This window comes from Myxine glutinosa, chromosome 12 (genome assembly GCF_964187855.1).
Source record: "Myxine glutinosa chromosome 12, kmMyxGlut1.1, whole genome shotgun sequence".
In the NCBI taxonomy this organism is placed as follows: domain Eukaryota; kingdom Metazoa; phylum Chordata; class Myxini; order Myxiniformes; family Myxinidae; genus Myxine; species Myxine glutinosa.
In genome coordinates this window covers 102,542,529-102,562,397 of record NC_136272.1, presented here as the reverse complement: position 1 = coordinate 102,562,397, position 19,869 = coordinate 102,542,529, and the positions used below count along the sequence as shown (strand labels likewise).

The 19,869-nt window shown below is 44.4% G+C and overlaps 1 protein-coding gene across 2 annotated transcripts in view; it reads left to right on the top strand.

Moving 5' to 3' along the window:
• Positions 1-2,619: 2,619 nt before the first annotated feature.
• LOC137437704 (E3 ubiquitin-protein ligase SH3RF1) overlaps positions 2,620-19,869 on the top strand; it is a 209,694-nt gene continuing 192,444 nt past the window's right edge. For both annotated transcript variants that reach the window (XM_078766140.1, XM_078766139.1), the window contains exon 1: positions 2,620-3,317. In XM_078766140.1, coding sequence (XP_078622266.1) covers positions 2,916-3,317 — 402 coding nt within the window. In that variant the 5' untranslated portion in view covers positions 2,620-2,915. The remainder of the gene's footprint in view (positions 3,318-19,869) is intronic.

Here is a 19,869-nt window from a genome sequence, read left to right as displayed (position 1 = left end):
ACATAACCAGCACCACGAGAGCTGTACATAACCAGCACCACGAGAGCTGTACATAACCAGCACCACGAGTGCTGTACATAACCAGCACTACGAGAGCTGTACATAACCAGCACTACAAGAGCTGTACATAACCAGCACTACAAGATCCTCCGTCGTGCGAAGTCCTTCCAAGGCACACCTGAGCTCCTCACCACATACAAGGCTTTCATCCGCAGCTCAATGGAGTACTGCTCTCCCCTCTGGGCTGGTGCTCCTGCCTCACACCTAGCTCGTCTTCAAGCTGTTGAAACCAAAGCGTTCAGAATCATTGGAATCTCCCGCGATGACGCCATCTCCGAGGGCCTTTCACTTACTCACCGCAGGCAGGTTGGTGGTCTTTCCGTCTTCTACCGACTCCTTTCTGGCCTTGCTCCCCCAGCTCTCTCTGGGCTCTGTCCCCCCAAATATTCCTACAGGTCGCACAAGATCTGCCTGCAACCCTCTTATGGTTAAACTGCCAAAATCAAGACTCTCTGCTCACCTTCACTCCTTCATTCCTCTTTTCTCCCTCCTCTGGAACAAACTCCCTCACTCTCTTCAATCCCACTCCTCCCTCCAGGTCTTTAAAACGGCTGTTCACCACCCACTCTCTTATCTTCCCCCAATCCAAAACCTTGATCTTTTCTACTCCCGCTAATTTCACCCCAAATCCACTTTTTTGAGGTGACTTTTGTCTTCTTTCTTGGAAGTCCTTGGTGTCCTTGTGTTTTATACCTATCCTGCCTCCCCCCAGGCCCTCTCCCTCCCACACATCTCCCGATGTCCCTGCTCTCAAATGATGTGTTTGTGTGCACTTCCTCCCCTTCTCTCCCCATCTTGTCTTCCGCTCCCTCTTTTTATATATTTTGTTTGTCTGGTTGATTTGTTTGTGAAATAAATGTCAGCTCTTTCACGAGCCTCGATTCAGTATACAAAAAAAAAAGAAAAAAAAAAGCTGTACATAACCAGCACCACGAGAGCTGTACATAACCAGCACCACGAAAGCTGTACATAACCAGCACCACGAGAGCTGTACATAACCAGCACTACAAGAGCTGTACATAACCAGCACCACGAGAGCTATACATAACCAGCACCACAAGAGCTGTACATAACCAGCACCACGAGAGCTGTACATAACCAGCACCACAAGAGCTGTACATAACCAGCACCACGAGAGCTGTACATAACCAGCACCACAAGAGCTGTAGATAACCAGCACTACAAGAGCTGTACATAACCAGCACCACGAGAGCTGTACATAACCAGCACCACAAGAGCTGTACATAACCAGCACCACGAGAGCTGTACATAACCAGCACCACAAGAGCTGTACATAACCAGCACCACGAGAGCTGTACATAACCAGCACCACAAGAGCTGTACATAACCAGCACCACGAGAGCTGTACATAACCAGCACCACGAGAGCTGTACATAACCAGCACCATGAGAGCTGTACATAACCAGCACTACAAGAGCTGTACATAACCAGCACCACGAGAGCTGTACATAACCAGCACCACGAGAGCTGTACATAACCAGCACTACAAGAGCTATACATAACCAGCACCACGAGAGCTGTACATAACCAACACTACAAGAGCTGTACAAAACATGAGAGCTGTACATAACCAGCACTACAAGAGCTGTACATAACCAGCACCACGAGGGGTGTAGATGTCCAGCACCACGAGGGGTGAATATGTCCAGCACCACGAGAGGTGTATATGTCCAGCACCACGAGAGGTGTAGGTGTCCAGCACCACGAGAGGTGTAGGTGTCCAGCACCACGAGGGGTGTAGATGTCCAGCACCACGAGAGGTGTAGGTGTCCAGCACCACGAGAGGTGTAGGTGTCCAGCACCACGAGAGGTGTAGGTGTCCAGCACCACGAGGGGTGTAGATGTCCAGCACCACGAGAGGTGTAGGTGTCCAGCACCACGAGAGGTGTAGGTGTCCAGCACCACGAGGTGTAGGTGTCCAGCACCACGAGAGGTGTAGGTGTCCAGCACCACGAGATGTGTGGGTGTCCAGTACCACGAGGGGTGTAGATGTCCAGCACCACGAGAGGTGTAAGTGTCCAGCACCACGAGAGGTGTAGGTGTCCAGCACCACGAGAGGTGTATGTGTCCAGCACCACGAGATGTGTGGGTGTCCAGTACCACGAGGGGTGTAGATGTCCAGCACCACGAGAGGTGTAAGTGTCCAGCACCACGAGAGGTGTAGGTGTCCAGCACCACGAGAGGTGTATGTGTCCAGCACCACGAGAGGTGTAGATGTCCAGCACCACGAGGGGTGTAGATGTCCAGCACCACGAGAGGTGTAAGTGTCCAGCACCACGAGAGGTGTAGGTGTCCAGCACCACGAGAGGTGTAGGTGTCCAGCACCATGAGAGGTGCTCAGTCGTCAGCACCACGAGAGGTGTAGATGTCCAGCACCACGAGAGAACACGACACGCAGCTATTCGCGGTACCGTACGTGTAATCTCATTAAACAAGGACCAGCCTCCTCCTGCCCAGCTTCACACCAACTCGTGCCCTCCCCTGACTCTGCCTTCCCTTTCAGCTCCTCCCCGCCGTCAGCCCATAGATCCCCGGCAAGCCGCTCGGATCCACCCACAGAGGCGCCGACGAGCCGTCGCCATGCTCTGCCGTATCAAGCAGCTGTGCCGTCGGGCCCGGGAGTATTGAGGGCTAACGGGCTGGATCCCTAATATTCCCCCATTGTCCCCTTTTCCTTGCCGGACGTTGACGTGTCCCGAGGAGATGAGGTCCCGCCTCCGGGATGGCTCTCCTTAGCGAACACGGCTGAGCTATCGATACCGGTAGCAGAAGAAGGGGAGCCGTCGGATACACACGAGGAGTCGGAGGTTGTTCCGTGGGTACGAGCACCCCCCATGATGGACGAGTCGTCCCTACTGGACCTATTGGAGTGCCCGGTGTGCCTGGAGCGTTTGGACGCCACGGCGAAGGTCCTACCTTGTCAGCACACCTTCTGCAAGCGCTGTCTACAGAGCATCGTCACGTCCCGCCAAGGCGAACTCCGCTGTCCCGAGTGCCGCTACCTCGTCCGGTGCGCCGTCGAGGACCTTCCCGCCAACATCCTCCTCCTTCGTCTCCTCGATGGCATCACCAGGGGACAAGGACCTCCGAGAGGGGTCAGGGTAGCCCGAGCCGCCGCTGCCGCGGCCGCAGCTGTCGGCGCCACGTCCTCGTCCTCATCCTCTTCGACGTCCCCTGGTGCTTGTAACGGAGCTCCGGCCTCCTCCGTAACCTTGGGTCGGAGTGTGTCCCTCAAGGTACGCAAGACCCCGCTCTACCTCATAGGCTTCTCTCTTTTTTTTGTGGTACGACGTGTTTCTGATATTCGGGTTTATCTCAAACGACGTGGCCGGCCGTGCGTGTCCCGTCTTTCCAACGTTCTCGAGAACGTCACACACATTGAACAGATCCGTTATTACGTTGGTGTTAATTGAAAGAACCCCCCATGGTGGTCTCTCCCCTCCCCCGGTTGGTGCTCGTTTAAGGAAGCCCTACCCCCTCCAAGCCCCCCTCCCCTCATCCTGGGTGTGTTTACTCCGCTCGTGGAATGGAGGTGTCAGGAATGTGTGCAGGACCTTCTGCCCAGCACGCTTTCATCCCTGCACCTCTCCGTCCCGATTTTCCCACGAGTGGCGTACGGATACAGGATTCCCGTTTCTCCGGAATTTGATGGTCAATCGAATCGGCTCAAGGCGCGGGAGAATGTTTCGATACCGTGTACAATGGGCTTGTTAATTATTCATTGGTGTAACATAAGGTGGGCGTGTCTATATTGGTGTCATATAGAGTGGGCGTGTCTATATTGGTGTCATATGAAGTGGGCGTCTGTTTTGGTATAACCTATTGTGGGCGTGTCTGTATTGTTGTATCATATGGTGGGCGTGTCTGTTGTTGTAAAATATGGTGGGCGTGTTCGGTTCGAACCATTGATGTTGCACCTTGAAGGGAACCTTTGCTGATATGAACAGTTTGCACACCTAGAGTGTTGTCTGCAAATACCACTGCATTTACAATAAGCCCAACGTACTCAACACCTACCTTGAGCCAAATCACACAATCCTTCATCTGATGTAAAGGACAAGGTGTCCGCTATTTACTACTTATGCACTGGGGGAGGTTTAAATTGAGAAAAGGAAGAGATAAATGATGATGGAGTAAGGGGGTTAAGGGCCTATAAAGGGGTGTGGGAGAAGTTGGGGGAAAAAAGGGCACGAAGCTTTGTGAAGCTTCACGGAACATGTGGGGTAGGTGTAAAGGCCAGTGTTGTGGGGTCAAACATTCTGCCATATTTTCGTACGTAATAAATAGATGGAGTGGCGTTTTAATAGTATTGTGTACACGTCGATTGAAAATATTTGGAAGAAAACAGAGGGAAAATATCTCCATTTAAAGGCTTTATTGTCGCTGCTGTGACAAGTTATACTTGTTTAACGGCCACGATTTTCACCTTTTGGGGTCGGCTTGGAGGAGGGGGGGGGGGGGGCGGGGTTCTGGCCAAAGGAAATCCTGGAACCGGCTGGCCATGCCTGACATTTCATTGGCAGAAATTTGAAATTTGTTCAGTGTGTCCGCAGCAACTCACCTACTCTTCTCAAAAGACACCGTGGGATCGTCATCGTCCACCCACACCCGTAGTGCAGCCAGACTGGTTATCCAGCTTAATGTCCATGGGATGGATGGCACGCATGTGAAACTCCGGGGTGACGGTTTATAACTCGCTCAAGATTCAAACCCAGGCTAAACAGCCCAAAGGTGAGTGTGCATACCTGTAAGCTACCTCGCCAGTGCTCCCACTGTGTCAATGGTTATAGGTCAGGCAATATCCTCACGATTCACATTTGTCAACCTAATGCTCGGTTTTGAATTTGGTCAACAAGCTCGCACGTGAGTCTTAGATTGTTGCAAAATAAATTAATAAAACAATATCTTATGGGATCTTTAATATCCAAAATATCATGGAGTGTGATATAGCACTCCATATGTAGGGGTGGCACAGAAAAAAAAATGGCCACCCATTCATTGTACATGGGACAGCCATGAGAGAGCCTGCGGATCATTACATTTTCCATGAATAATATTCTCGCCAAAGCATCGCACCTGCTAATGGAGGCATGGTGGCTGTCACGCGGCGGAGCGTTTACCCGTGATGCCATTTTCAAAATAAATAATTTTAATTCATCTGGAATCGTTGCCAAATATATGTATGGATTGCTGAAGCAACACTCATTCATCCCTGGTTAATGCACTCGGGCTAAAGGAGGCTTTACTTGGGCTTCATCAAAAATGAATCGCCTTCTCCCTTTGAGATGCCCACACAGGAAAGCCTGAATCATTGTGGCACTTTGCAGGTGCAAAAGCAAACTGTAAACACAAAAGGTACCTTCCTTCGGGCCGTGGTCATCTCGGAGAGGGACAAGAATGTGGATGAAAACAGACCCGTTCCACAAGTTCCTTCTCCTTTTCCCCCCCCTGGGTGCCATTGCAGTTGTGCTCTTTGTTACATTGATAAATTTGCCTTGGACATTTTAAATGGCAATTTGTTTTTTGCTTTCATTCGCAGAGTTGTGAGCATTTCGAGAAACGAACATTTGACGAGACGAGAATTAACATCCTATGTACATCACCTGCCCGACAGGATGGTGCAGAGGTAGCGCGCACTTGTCCTGAGCTGTCTAGTCTGGGTTTGATTCCCGAGCAGACTGTAAACTGTGGGATTGGGATGCTTTCGGCAGGGCGTCGTTGCATCGCAAAGCGTGCCGCCCCTCGGATGGACGTTAAGCCGGATGTCCGGTCTCCCAGCATTAGCTGGCAAGTTCCCCCCCCCAGCCTCCGCCCCTCCCATGCCTCCTCCCCCCAAGCCCTCTCCCTCCCACAGATCTCCCAATGTCCCTGTTCTCTGCTGTTGTACTTGTGTGCTTCCCACTCCCTTTATTGTATGTTTTGTGTGTCGGTTTTTTTTGGGGGGGGGGGGGGGGGGGATTAATGTTAGCTCTTACACGAGCCTCGATCTTGTATACAAAAAAAAGAAGTTAACTATCCCACTGTATTTTATTGAAGAGTAGGTGAGCTATCGCCGGCACCCTGAACAAATTTAATTTATGCTGCTCTGACTGCTGCCGGTACTGCTTTTACCTGTTAAGGTGTAAAACATTAGCAGTTGTTTTTGTTGCACATACCAAGGGATTTGTAAATCATACGCAGGTCACAGGTGTTCTTGTTATACATCTACCTGTAGTCTTAACTTCACTTGACTTATTTTAAATTTCGTCTTTTCTTTTTCAAAATTTCTTTTTCTACCACGTTTTCATTTCTGATATGTCACACCTCGGCCTTTTGCCCTGCAGAGATCCACGTTCCTAAGGATTTTAGTGTGCCACGTGTAGCTACCTGTCATGTGCGCACGTACCCACCCTGCAGTGACTTGTGCGGATTGAAGTTTTCAGAATGAGGCTGTTTGACAGGCATGTCGTCGGCAATGCGTCACGTTGCGTGGTGGTGGGTGGTGCTACGCGCTCTGGCGATTGGATAAAGATTGGGACCGGAACGAGGGAGATGGAGGAAGAGGCAGTGCGAAAATTAAGGGTGAACGAGCACTCCCCTCCAGCAGCGCTCTCTGATGTCTTAGGGAGTCTGGAAATGTGTTTATCCCAGTGTGCGCCATTCCATTCGGATTTCCATGCAATCGCCTCCACCACCAGACATGCTTTGCCAAAGTGTTTAAAGGTTGCTGGAGCTTTTTGCCTTTGTTGTCTGGTGCTCTTTTGAAGGTTGTGCAGGGGTTTGTTTCCGTCTCATGGACATGGTTTTTGCTTTCACCCCAAACCGTTCAGAGCAGTTTGTACAAACAACAGGAAAAAGAGCAATCGGAGATTGCAAACCCTCGCCAGGATGCATTTTCAGTGGTTTTTAAGGCTTTTGTGTTAAAACAAATATGGTGGCCGAACCAGGTGACCGATGACGGCATCATTATTTTTCTTCTAAACTAATTTATTCCTAGATTATGCTCAAAAAATTTCATCTTGATTGGATGAAGTTTTGTACTTGTCGAATTATGACGTCATAATGGAGGCATCTATGACATCATCATTAGCATATTTTATTCCCCATGGAGAGTTCTTTACAATTAGCCATGTCTCAATTTTCTCTATTCAGCGCTTTCGGAGATATAGAGGTGCAAGGTTTTTCGGTTTTACCAAGATGGCGGCCGAACCACGTGACCGATGACGTCATAGTTATCATTAATAAATTATACAGGTGGATTTGCACCTACGGTGAAAATTTCCTGTCAATCGGACCAACGGTTGCAGAGAAAATCATATTTATTCTGTGCGGACAAACAGACAAACGGACTCAAATGCAATACCCTCTCCTCAGGCAAGGGTAACTATCACGTTTTCTTATTGGTTGGGCTACATTCAAAGAAATAGCTGGAGAAGAGAGGAGTTGATGGGGTAGCGGAGTGTGTGGGGGTGATAAGGTTTCCTTCCCACCTTATAATCCAGTGACTTTTTTTTTGTTTGTTTAACAGCTGGACTGTGTTATCTACAGCTTCATTCTCTGCCACCTAATCCCTCCACCACCGTCACCTCTCCACCCTCTCCAATGCTGAATCGTACCCTTCAGCCAGCTAATGATAATTCCCATAGATGTAAGCAAGCAATCCATACTGTGACTTACGATTGCTGTTTGGTAATTATTAATTTAGGCCGGGGTAAAATGGATATTGATTGTAATGGAAGCACACAGACGTGTTTGCAGCTTGGGGGTTTTAAAACGAATACTTGGGATTTCTTTCTAATTACCTCCACCACCGAATCTGGACGGAGGTGATGTTTTCACCCCTGTCTCATTGTCTGTCTCTCTACCTCTCTGTTTGTGAGCAGGATATATAAAAAACGTTATGGCCGGATTCAGATGAAACTTGATGGACAGGTTGTGAGTGTGACAAGGACTATTTGATTAGATTTTGGTGAAGATCTGGATCCAGATGTGACAGTTTTTTAAAATGCTTCTTTACAATTGAGAGATAGGCCAAAAATGATATATAGCACAATATCTCAAAAATGATGGACGGGTTTGGACAAAACTTGATGGACAGGTTGTGATTGTGGCAAGGAGTATTTGATTCGATTTTGGTGAAGATCTGGATCCAGATGTGACAGTTTTTTTTAATGCTTCTTCCTTTACAATTGAGAGATAGGCCAAAAACGATATATAGCACAATATCTCAAAAATGATGGACGCTGGACGGGTTTGGACAAAACTTGATGGACAGGTTGTGAGTGGGACAAGGACTATTTGATTCGATTTTGGTGATTATTTGGATCCAGATGTGACAGTTTTTTTAAATGCTTCTTCGTTTACAATTGAGAGATAGGCCAAAAACGATATATAGCACAATATCTCAAAATTGATGGATGGATTTGGACCAAACTTGGTGGACATGTTGTGAGTGTGGCAAGTACTATTTGATTCGATTTTGGTGAAGATCTGGATCCAGCTGTGACAGTTTTTTAATGCTTCTTCCTTTACAATTGAGAGATAGGCCAAAAATGATATATAGCACAATATCTCAAAAATGATGGACGGGTTTGGACAAAATTTGATGGACAGGTTGTGAGTGTGGCAAGGACTATTTGATTCGATTTTGGTGAAGAGCTGGATCCAGATGTGACAGTTTTTTAATGCTTCTTCCTTTACAATTGAGAGATAGGCCAAAAACGATATATAGCACAATAACTCAAAAATGAAGGATGCGTTTGGACAAAACTTGATGGACGGGTTGTGATTGTGACAAGGACTATTTGATTCGATTTTGGTGAAGATCTGGATCCAGAGGTGACAGTTTTTTTTAATGCTTCTTCCTTTACAATTGAGAGATAGGCCAAAAACGATATATAGCACAATATCTCAAAAATGATGGACGGATTTGGACAAAACTTGATGGACAGGTTGTGATTGTGACAAGGACTATTTGATTCGATTTTGGTGAATATCTGAATCCAGATGTGACAGTTTTTTTTTATGCTTCTTCCTTTACAATTGAGAGATAGGCCAAAAACGATATATAGCACAATATCTCAAAAATGATGGACGCTGGACGGGTTTGGACAAAACTTGATGGACAGGTTGTGAGTGGGACAAGGACTATTTGATTCGATTTTGGTGATTATTTGGATCCAGATGTGACAGTTTTTTTAAATGCTTCTTCGTTTACAATTGAGAGATAGGCCAAAAACGATATATAGCACAATATCTCAAAAATGATGGATGGATTTGGACCAAACTTGGTGGACATGTTGTGAGTGTGGCAAGGACTATTTGATTCGATTTTGGTGAAGATATGGATCCAGATGTGACAGTTTTTTAATGCTTCTTCCTTTACAATTGATAGATAGGCCAAAAATGATATATAAAACAATATCTCAAAAATGATGGACGGGTTTGGACAAAATTTGATGGACAGGTTGTGAATGTGGCAAGGACTATTTGATTCGATTTTGGTGAAGAGCTGGATCCAGATGTGACAGTTTTTTAATGCTTCTTCCTTTACAATTGAGAGATAGGCCAAAAACGATATATAGCACAATAACTCAAAAATGAAGGATGCGTTTGGACAAAACTTGATGGACGGGTTGTGATTGTGACAAGGACTATTTGATTCGATTTTGGTGAAGATCTGGATCCAGATGTGACAGTTTTTTTTCATGCTTCTTCCTTTACAATTGAGAGATAGGCCAAAAACGATATATCGCACAATATCTCAAAAATGATGGATGGATTTGGACCAAACTTGGTGGACAGGTTGTGAGTGTGACAAGGACTATTTGATTCGATTTTGGTGAAGATCTGGATCCAGCTGTGACAGTTTTTTTAAATGCCTCTTTACAATTAAGAGATAGGCCAAAAACGATACATAGCACAATATCTCAAAAATGATGGATGGATTTGGACCAAACTTGGTGGACAGGTTGTGAGTGTGACAAGGACTATTTGATTCGATTTTGGTGAAGATCTGGATCCAGCTGTGACAGTTTTTTTAAATGCCTCTTTACAATTAAGAGATAGGCCAAAAACGATACATAGCACAATATCTCAAAAATGATGGACGGGTTTGGACAAAACTTGATGGACAGGTTGTGATTGTGACAAGGACTATTTCATTCGATTTTGGTGAAGATCTAGATCCAGATGTGACATTGTTTTTTAATGCTTCTGCCTTTACAATTGAGAGATAGGCCAAAAACGATACATAGCACAATATCTCAAAAATGATGGATGGATTTGGACCAAACTTGGTGGACATGTTGAGAGTGTGACAAGGACTATTTGATTCGATTTTGGTGAATATCTGAATCCAGATGTGACAGTTTTTTTTCATGCTTCTTCGTTTACAATTGAGAGATCGGCCAAAAACGATATATAGCACAATACCTCAAAAATGATGGACGAATTTGGACAAATCTTGATGGACAGGTTGTGATTGTGACAAGGACTATTTGATTCGATTTTGGTGAATATCTGAATCCAGATGTGACAGTTTTTTTTTATGCTTCTTCGTTTACAATTGAGAGATAGGCTAAAAACGATATATAGCACAATATCTAAAAAATGATGGACAGGTTTGGACAAAACCTGATGGGCAGGTTGTGATTGTGACAAGGAGTATTTGATTCGATTTTGGTGAAGATCTGGATCCAGAGGTGACAGTTTTTTTTAATGCTTCTTCCTTTACAATTGAGAGATAGGCCAAAAACGATATATAGCACAATATCTCAAAAATGATGGACAGGTTTGGACAAAACCTGATGGGCAGGTTGTGATTGTGACAAGGAGTATTTGATTTGATTTTGGTGATGATCTGGATCCAGAGGTGACAGTTTTTTAAATGCTTCTTCGTTTACAATTGAGAGATCGGCCAAAAACGATATATAGCACAATACCTCAAAAATGATGGACGGATTTGGACAAAACTTGATGGACAGGTTGTGATTGTGACAAGGACTATTTGATTCGATTTTGGTGAATATCTGAATCCAGATGTGACAGTTTTTTTTTATGCTTCTTCCTTTACAATTGAGAGATAGGCCAAAAACGATATATAGCACAATATCTAAAAAATGATGGACGCTGGGCGGGTTTGGACAAAACTTGATGGACAGGTTGTGAGTGGGACAAGGACTATTTGATTCGATTTTGGTGATTATTTGGATCCAGATGTGACAGTTTTTTTAAATGCTTCTTCGTTTACAATTGAGAGATAGGCCAAAAACGATATATAGCACAATATCTCAAAAATGATGGATGGATTTGGACCAAACTTGGTGGACATGTTGTGAGTGTGGCAAGGACTATTTGATTCGATTTTGGTGAAGATCTGGATCCAGATGTGACAGTTTTTTAATGCTTCTTCCTTTACAATTGATAGATAGGCCAAAAATGATATATAAAACAATATCTCAAAAATGATGGACGGGGTTGGACAAAATTTGATGGACAGGTTGTGAGTGTGGCAAGGACTATTTGATTCGATTTTGGTGAAGAGCTGGATCCAGATGTGACAGTTTTTTAATGCTTCTTCCTTTACAATTGAGAGATAGGCCAAAAACGATATATAGCACAATAACTCAAAAATGAAGGATGCGTTTGGACAAAACTTGATGGACGGGTTGTGATTGTGACAAGGACTATTTGATTCGATTTTGGTGAAGATCTAGATCCAGATGTGACATTGTTTTTTAATGCTTCTTCCTTTACAATTGAGAGATTGGCCAAATACGATACATAGCACAATATCTCAAAAATGATGGACGGGTTTGGACAAAACTTGATGGACAGGTTGTGATTGTGACGAGGACTATTTGGTTCGATTTTGGTGAAGATCTGGATCCAGATGTGACAGGTTTTTTTCATGCTTCTTCGTTTACAATTGAGAGATCGGCCAAAAACGATATATAGCACAATACCTCAAAAATGATGGACGCTGGACGGATTTGGACAAAACTTGATGGACAGGTTGTGATTGTGACAAGGAGTATTTGATTCGATTTTGGTGAAGATCTGGATCCAGAGGTGACAGTTTTTTTAAATGCTTCTTCCTTTACAATTGAGAGATAGGCCAAAAACGATATATAGCACAATATCTCAAAAATGATGGACGGATTTGGACAAAACCTGATGGACAGGTTGTGATTGTGACAAGGAGTATTTGATTCGATTTTGGTGAAGATCTGGATCCAGAGGTGACAGTTTTTTTTAATGCTTCTTCCTTTACAATTGAGAGATAGGCCAAAAACGATATATAGCACAATATCTCAAAAATGATGGACGGATTTGGACAAAACTTGATGGACAGGTTGTGATTGTGACGAGGACTATTTGATTCGATTTTGTTTCAAGTCAGATGCGGACATGACCTATCAGTGGGATACAAAACGTAAACTGTTCATCGTGGCAGAGGTATGCTGTCTGCCGAGTGCCTTCTTGTTCCAAGATGTTTTCATCCCGAAAGGTAGCAACTGCTGCCAACGAAAGCACCTGCATTCGTGCATCTTGGATTCAATTTGTTTTATTTCCCACACCATTGAGCACTCACTCCTCTGTGCTTTCCTGACACCGATCGGTGTGCACAAACAAGTCCTTGTTCTAATTAGGTGCTGCACAGGTTGATTGTAGAAGCTCTTTCGTGCTAACTCTTCAGGCTTTTCATCAATGGAATCAAAAGAGCGTCAGCCTCTGATTAAGTGACCTTTGTAAGATGTGGGATTCGGACCCGATCTCTGTGGGAGTGCTGAACTAAACCTCACAAATGTTTATAAACTAGCTTTTGTTCACTCCACCCCCTCTCATTGGTCCCTCCTTCTCCAATCCCACCCCATTGCACACATAACGTGTTGACAACTACCAAATGCTTGCTTTGTATTCACCATTTCTCAGTTATTTTTTGGGGGTGTTTTTTCCTCCCTTCTGTTTTTTGTTTTTTTTTGCTATGTTTCAAATATGTATGTTCTGCCATTTTTAATGGTTTTCCGAATGATAAACCCCACCATATTAATTTAATAGGTTATGAGGTGGGGTAAGATACCCCTATTTGGTAAGATACCCCTAATAAAAACATTGCCTCAAACAGAGAACCATGATTGTCATGGGGCCCGCAAGGCTTTCCCTGCTCTAGCGGGGAAAATGGCCTTAAAACGATCATTCATTCATTCATTCATAAATCATAAGATACCCCTGTTGGGAAAGGTGGGGTAGGTTTGTGTGTTGTTTCCTCCATATGCGGGTTTCAGAAGGTGGAACTGAGTCCTCCCAGGTCCCGAAGTATCCACCTCTGTTTCAGTAAGGGAGGGGGGGTCACGATTAATGGACCAAGCTGTGAGGTTTTGTTGTTCTGAAAGTTGTGATCGTCACCGAGCCCTGGACAGCTTCCAACTGTAGTTTGATGGTTTTAACACTCCCAGAGATGTTTTTAAGATCACCATAAGTTATTTTTCATTATTCCCGTTTATGTAATTATCATTGGCACAATTTCGGTGTTCTTCAGCTTCAAGGATCTTTTCACTTCGTTTATGAGGTTATGGTATTTGGTCTTTTTCTTGATTTTTTGTGATGTTTTGGCCAAAATCACTGGGAACCGATACCTCAATTGTGTGTGTGTGTGTGTGTGTGTGTGTGTGTGTGTGTGTGTGTGTGTGTGTGTGTGTGTGTCTGTCTGTGTGTGTGTCTGTCTCTGTGTGTGTGTGTGTGTGTGTGTGTGTGTGTCCACATGCATTTTTCATGGCAGTGTATTCTTGCTCGAATCTCTCTGGGTTCAAATACAACAGCCCTCTGTTACCGTTGTGCACATGCTGGTGCTGCATCCTGTAAGCTTTTTCGTATCTTTCAATGTCTGACATCTCATTTCACGTTAAAGAACAAAGTAGATCATTATGTTATATTACATGGTGAATATTGCATGATCACATTGCTTTGATGAATGACATAGTAAAGCACAAGGAGTACGTTTTCCATGTGCTATATTAGGGTTTGCCAAATCCACAATGAATGGCCTGTGTAGCTCCATTCGCTGAACATTCCATGGATTGGGAAGGCACAAAGTCATGATCCTTTTCTTACATTGATCCATCAGTCGTGTCATAATTATGTCCTCCTCTGTCGCAGTCATACACATAATCCATGAGCTATAACCTTTAACATAGGCATGTGTAGAAAAGCCAGAGTTAAGGAGCTCTTTGTCCCATGGTCTCTCATAGCCAATGCCCACTGTAAGCAGGTCTATTGCAAATAAAATTCCACTTTTTGGACTCGTTAAAGCTTGAAGACTGTTTTATTGGCTTTACTATATTGCGAGCGACACACAAAGCCCGAGCTTTCGTTTAATGATGGGCAATGGTATGACGGCCCATGCATCAACATGTGCTGTGCATCGGAAGGATGTTGAGTCAGAGGATATCTACCAGCTCTGGTTGATGGTGGATGTTATAGACCCCACGGTATCTTTCGTGAAGAGTAGGCATGCTATCTCCTGAACCCTAAACAAATTAGAAATTCCTGCCACCTTCACTCGAATCCTAGACCTGGTCAGTCTGTCGTAAAATACTTTCATTCCAGGGAAAAGGAAAAGGAAAAGCATTCCCCGGCCGACCCCACGAGAAGGTGGGAATAATTGTAGTCGTTAAAGTAGCCGTCAATTTTCCTTTTTGAACACGCAAACTACCAATATTACTCATTGGTATTGGTGGGTAGGGATGCTAATTGAGGAAGATAAATTGGAAAAGCAAACGGGGATGGGAAATGGGGAGGGAGTGGTATTTGAGGATGAAAGGGTAAGGTGAAGGTAGTTTGGAAGGAGAGTGGAGGGTTTAGTATTGAAATCTGTCATATCTGCATATGTCATATGTAGATGGAGCCCATCACGCTATTCACTATAATTGCGTTTTTTGTCCTTATGAAAGAAACCTAAAAATTCTCATAATTGCTATTACATGAAAGAAATTGGAGTCAGATTTAAAAAATTGCCCGGATTTTGAGAGTCTCGATTAAATCCAACAATGGTCCCTCTTTGCTGAAAGAGGTTTTCAAAATTTGATAGTTGCACGGTAGACTGAAAACTTTCCACCCGGTGTGATAAATGGTCAAAACGATGCCTTGAAAGCAAAACCCTCCAATAACCCTGCTCTGGTCGGCTTTGTTGGCATACCAAATACTGTAGTTAGTGTGGCATGTCAAGTCGGAACTGTAAAAACATGTGTTCATCTTGTGCTCGAAAACCTTTTGTTGTTTCAGAGATGGTTACACCACGCCTGTGAGGCCTAGCTTTGTGCTGTGAGTGAACTTTGCTGTCAGACTGAAAGTGCTTTTAGTTAATTGCTCTGCACACAACAAAATCATTAATGTGAAGCACACCGCAGGGGAATTAATTTGCCCGTCCCAGCGACAGATCGGAGCAGCCCGCACCCCTCTCAGCAGATCAAGAAGGGATGAGGCGCTGGTCCGACATGAAATTCAATCCAGGCAAGTCTCGCATTCTCACCTCACACCTCACAGAATAAGCAAGCCCACCTACGAGTATCAATACAAACCCAGCTATCTGTTTCCTTCATCGTTAATTCCTCCAAATTTCTTGGTCTCACCATCGGTCTAGAGCTTTTTTTGGCAAACTGTGACAACCAGCTACAGGCTGGGTATCGCCATTTTGCTATGTCCTCTCTCAAAATTGGATCTTCTCACGACCGACACTACCTTTGTCTGGAGATAAATGGAGTTCCTTTCTCCCCTCCGAGCCGGTGGCCTTGCTTCACACCTCTCACTATCTGGATGCTCAACATCGTTTGGCGTCTCCCACAAAGAAGAAAGGGCTGTTGGGCCCTATTGATATCCCATCGCAGACAGGTTGATGGTCCTACACCACTCCACCTGTCCTGCTCCCACTGCCCCTCCATGATGTACGCATTCTTCCAGTACCCCCTTCTGATTAACCTCCCAGAATCCATATGTGCTGCTCACCCCTACTCCTTTGATCCTCCTATGACCTTCCTGTTGCATCACATACCTTGAGTCAAATCGACCCATTCTTTCTTCCACGGCATTAAGGTGGCAGTGCACCACCATCTCTTGTCATCTTGCATTGCCATCCATGATCTTTCCGCTCCCATTAACTCCCCCCACACCTTATTTACATGGGCAGTTTATCATTTTTTGTTCTCTCCTCTAGCTCTTTCCTGTTCATTCATCCACCTGCTTAATTGCGTCATTGTCAGTTGTTTTCTTCACCGTGCTATTGTCAGTACGCTACCTTTCCATCATCTGTTTCCTTGCCATTCCACAAGCCTAGATTATGTCTAAAAGGTAAAAATCCTATTACCTACACAGCGGCGTCATTGGAGCTCCTTATAAAGTTGTCTAATTGGCTTCGACTTCAGTGGAATTCTAATTAAGTGGTTTTCCTTGGTGGTTTCCTGAAATGCCACCTTTCAGAGTTTGTTAAAATGTAGCGTAACATTTTTTGGCAACGGTATGCTTTCGGAGCTTGGGCGTATAATCAGGAAAGGTTTTCACAGATACTATTTCGTTTAAGGAACATTTGGGCTGCTCCATGTTTTCCACTGATTCCAATAGGTTTTGGTCTATTGACAATATACTATACCATGAGTCTTTTTTGAAAACAGCAATGTATATTTCCACTTTAACAACCGCATTCCACCCCATTGCCCCTTTTTGTTCGGTTAGTCATGCTGAATCAAATTAATTGATTCGCTGTAGTCACTCTAGGCGCTTGCTAGGAATCCCGGTGCCACATTGACGCGGCTCGAGTAAGTGTCGTCGTCTCTCCCCCTCCTCCCATTCATTTATTCTTGGGCTTAGTGAAGCATTCCTTCTGCCTGAACTCGCCCACACGGCTGACTAACAAACCAACATGCAATAGCATTCAGATTTGGAAGGCAGCACAATCTTTTATGGAGGCCTCGTCTCCTTTAAAGTCCTGTAATGCATTTCCTTTCCTTCTGTACTGTGCTCACCTGTATTTCATGTACTTTTTATTATAGGTCTTCCTGAAGAATCATTCAATGCGAAGAGAATAAGGAATCAAATGTCACTTTTTCACTTTTTCACTATTGTTTCAATCATCTTTGGTTCGTTCCACTTGTGAAGCCCTTTCTTTTTGTTACAGCCCTCATGAGCCGTGACGGTTTTTCTTATAAACCGCATGGAAAAAGATGGAACCCGAGTGGCTTTCCAGTGCAGATGGATGGTGACAGACATGCGGTTAGACGGATGAGGAGTGCAGATGATTAAAATATCCCACAGGCCAATGTGTCATTGCTCCTGCTTTACCCCCCCCCCCCCCCCGTGTGCAGCTGTCTGTGTCCCTAGCATTCCACCCAGCATGCGGTGTTCAACCATGTGCCGCCACCTCAGGATCTTGTGATTAAATTAACCGCAGTGTTCGTTTGCATGTAATGCTCTGCTAAGGTTTCAGAGGTTACAACGTTTATATAAGGCTGTGATGATATTCAGCAATGGTACTTTATCTTAATAATTCCTTATACAGTCTTATGCAATCTGGGCTAAGATCAAGGTGGTGCAAAATTCTCCTGTCAGGAAAGGTAGGGCAAAAATTTCCTCTGCCCCATGCCATTTATATATACATACAGTAAACTGTACACATCCTCCTCAGTCAAACTTTTCTCATTTTATTTCTCTGGTATGTCATCAACCAGAGAGCCCTCTAGTGTGTCTGTATAGGATACTGACCATATAACCAGGACCAAGTAGGCGATGGGTGAGTTGTTTTGGGAGGGAGGGGTCATTCGCAGGAACACTTAAAAATCAAAACAGGGTAAAGGGTATTAAAATAGCCCTGTGGGGGACGGACTGAAGGTTATTTCCCCATGGTTTCTGAGAAGATTTTTAGCTCACCTGGAACGTAGTTTCAGGGACCTTATGGAATGGTATGTCGTCCGTCCATCAGTTCTTAAACACTTGCAACTTCTTCTCCAAAACTGCTAATGGGATTGTGACAAAACCTGACAAAAATGATATTTGGTACCGTGAAATGGGGTGATTAGGGACAGCAAGGTGAATAGGGACACAAACTGAAAAAAAGTTCGGAAACTTTTTTCGCTGAAAATTGATAACCATACTGATTTGTTGATATTTGGGTTGAAAGTGTTCACTTGTTTTTTTAAAAAGCAACTTATAGTCCCTATTAACCCCATATATGGGTCAAATAGGAATAAATAGGATTTTTATGGCTGTCCCTATTTACCCCGTTTTACGGGTGAATAGGGACAGTCACTAATACAAAAAATAATAATCAAGAAATAGGGACAGTTTGGAGAAACTTTTTATCCCATATTTTTTTTCATTGGCACCGTGGTTTATATTATGGGTGCATATTATGTGCATCCATCTGAGCTATCAATTTAGCAATAAGTTGGAAACTCAGGATTGTTTCTTGCTTATTATTTTTTTGTATTAGTGACTGTCTCTATTCATCTGTAAAACGGGGTGAATAGGGACAGCCATAAAAATCCTATTTATTCCTATTTAACCCATATATGGGGTTAATATATGGGGTTATTAACATATATGTGGTTATTAACGAACTGGGACCCGTGGAAAATCTACGGAATATAAATGCGACTTCAAGCCCTCACCTCAGGCAGGTTGTGGTCTTTCTGTCTTCTCCCGACTCCTCCCCGGCCTTGCCCCCCCCCCAGCTCTCTCTGTGCTCTGTCCCCCAAATATTCCTACAGGTCGCACAAGATCTACAAGCAACCCTCTTATGGTTAAACTGCCAAAATCAGGACTCTCTGCTCACCTTCACTCCTTCATTCCTCTTTTCTCCCGCCTCTGGAACAAACTCCCTCACTCTCTTCAATCCCACTCCTCCCTCCAGGTCAATAAAACGGCTGTTCACCACCATCTCTTATCTTCCCCCATCCAAAACCTTGATCTCTTCTACCCCCGTTAATTCACCCCCAGATCCACTATTTTTGAAATACCGACTTCTTACCTGGAAGTTCTAGCAGTGTCCATGTGTTTTATACCTCTACCCCCCCCCCCCCCGCCTTCCCATGCCTCCTCCCCCCCAAGCCCTCTTTCTCCCATAGATCTTCCGATGTCTCTGTTCTCTGCTGTTGTACTTGTGTGCTTCCCTCTCTCTCCCCATCTTGTCTCCCGCTCCCTTTATTGTATGTTTTGTGTGTCCCCACCTTCCGTTGGTTTGTTCCACCACCACCCACCATCGTGTCCGTTTGTTTTTTTGTGATTGATGTTAGCTCTTACACGAGCCTCGATCTTGTATTCAAAAAAAAAATTCAGCGAAAAAAGTTTCCGAACTTTTTTTCAGTTTGTGTCCCTATTCACCTTGCTTGCTGTCCCTATTCACCTCATTTCACGGTATGTTGCAACTCAAGTTTGTTCATGGCATGAAAAACATCAGGGTCAAAGGATCCAGGTTTGACCCCCCTAAAATAGGTATTTGCTTTCTTCTTTCAAACTACACACACAATTGTGATAAAACTTGACCACAACCTTCATCACCTGGGATGTACCAAAGGTTGTTCACTGCATTATTAAAATCGGTTCAATCTGGACAATTTGTTTCGTATCCGCCGTTTCTCGCCGGCAGATTTATCTGTATTGGTTATCACATTAGATTAGAACAACGTATTGTTACAGACGCGGTGGTGGATGTTAGTTTACCGAGCGGTTTGGTATGACCACGTCTGCACAAGTTACCCGATTATACCCGAACGTTGACTAATCGCGCTACGCTAGATCAATGAAGGAAAAGACACACGG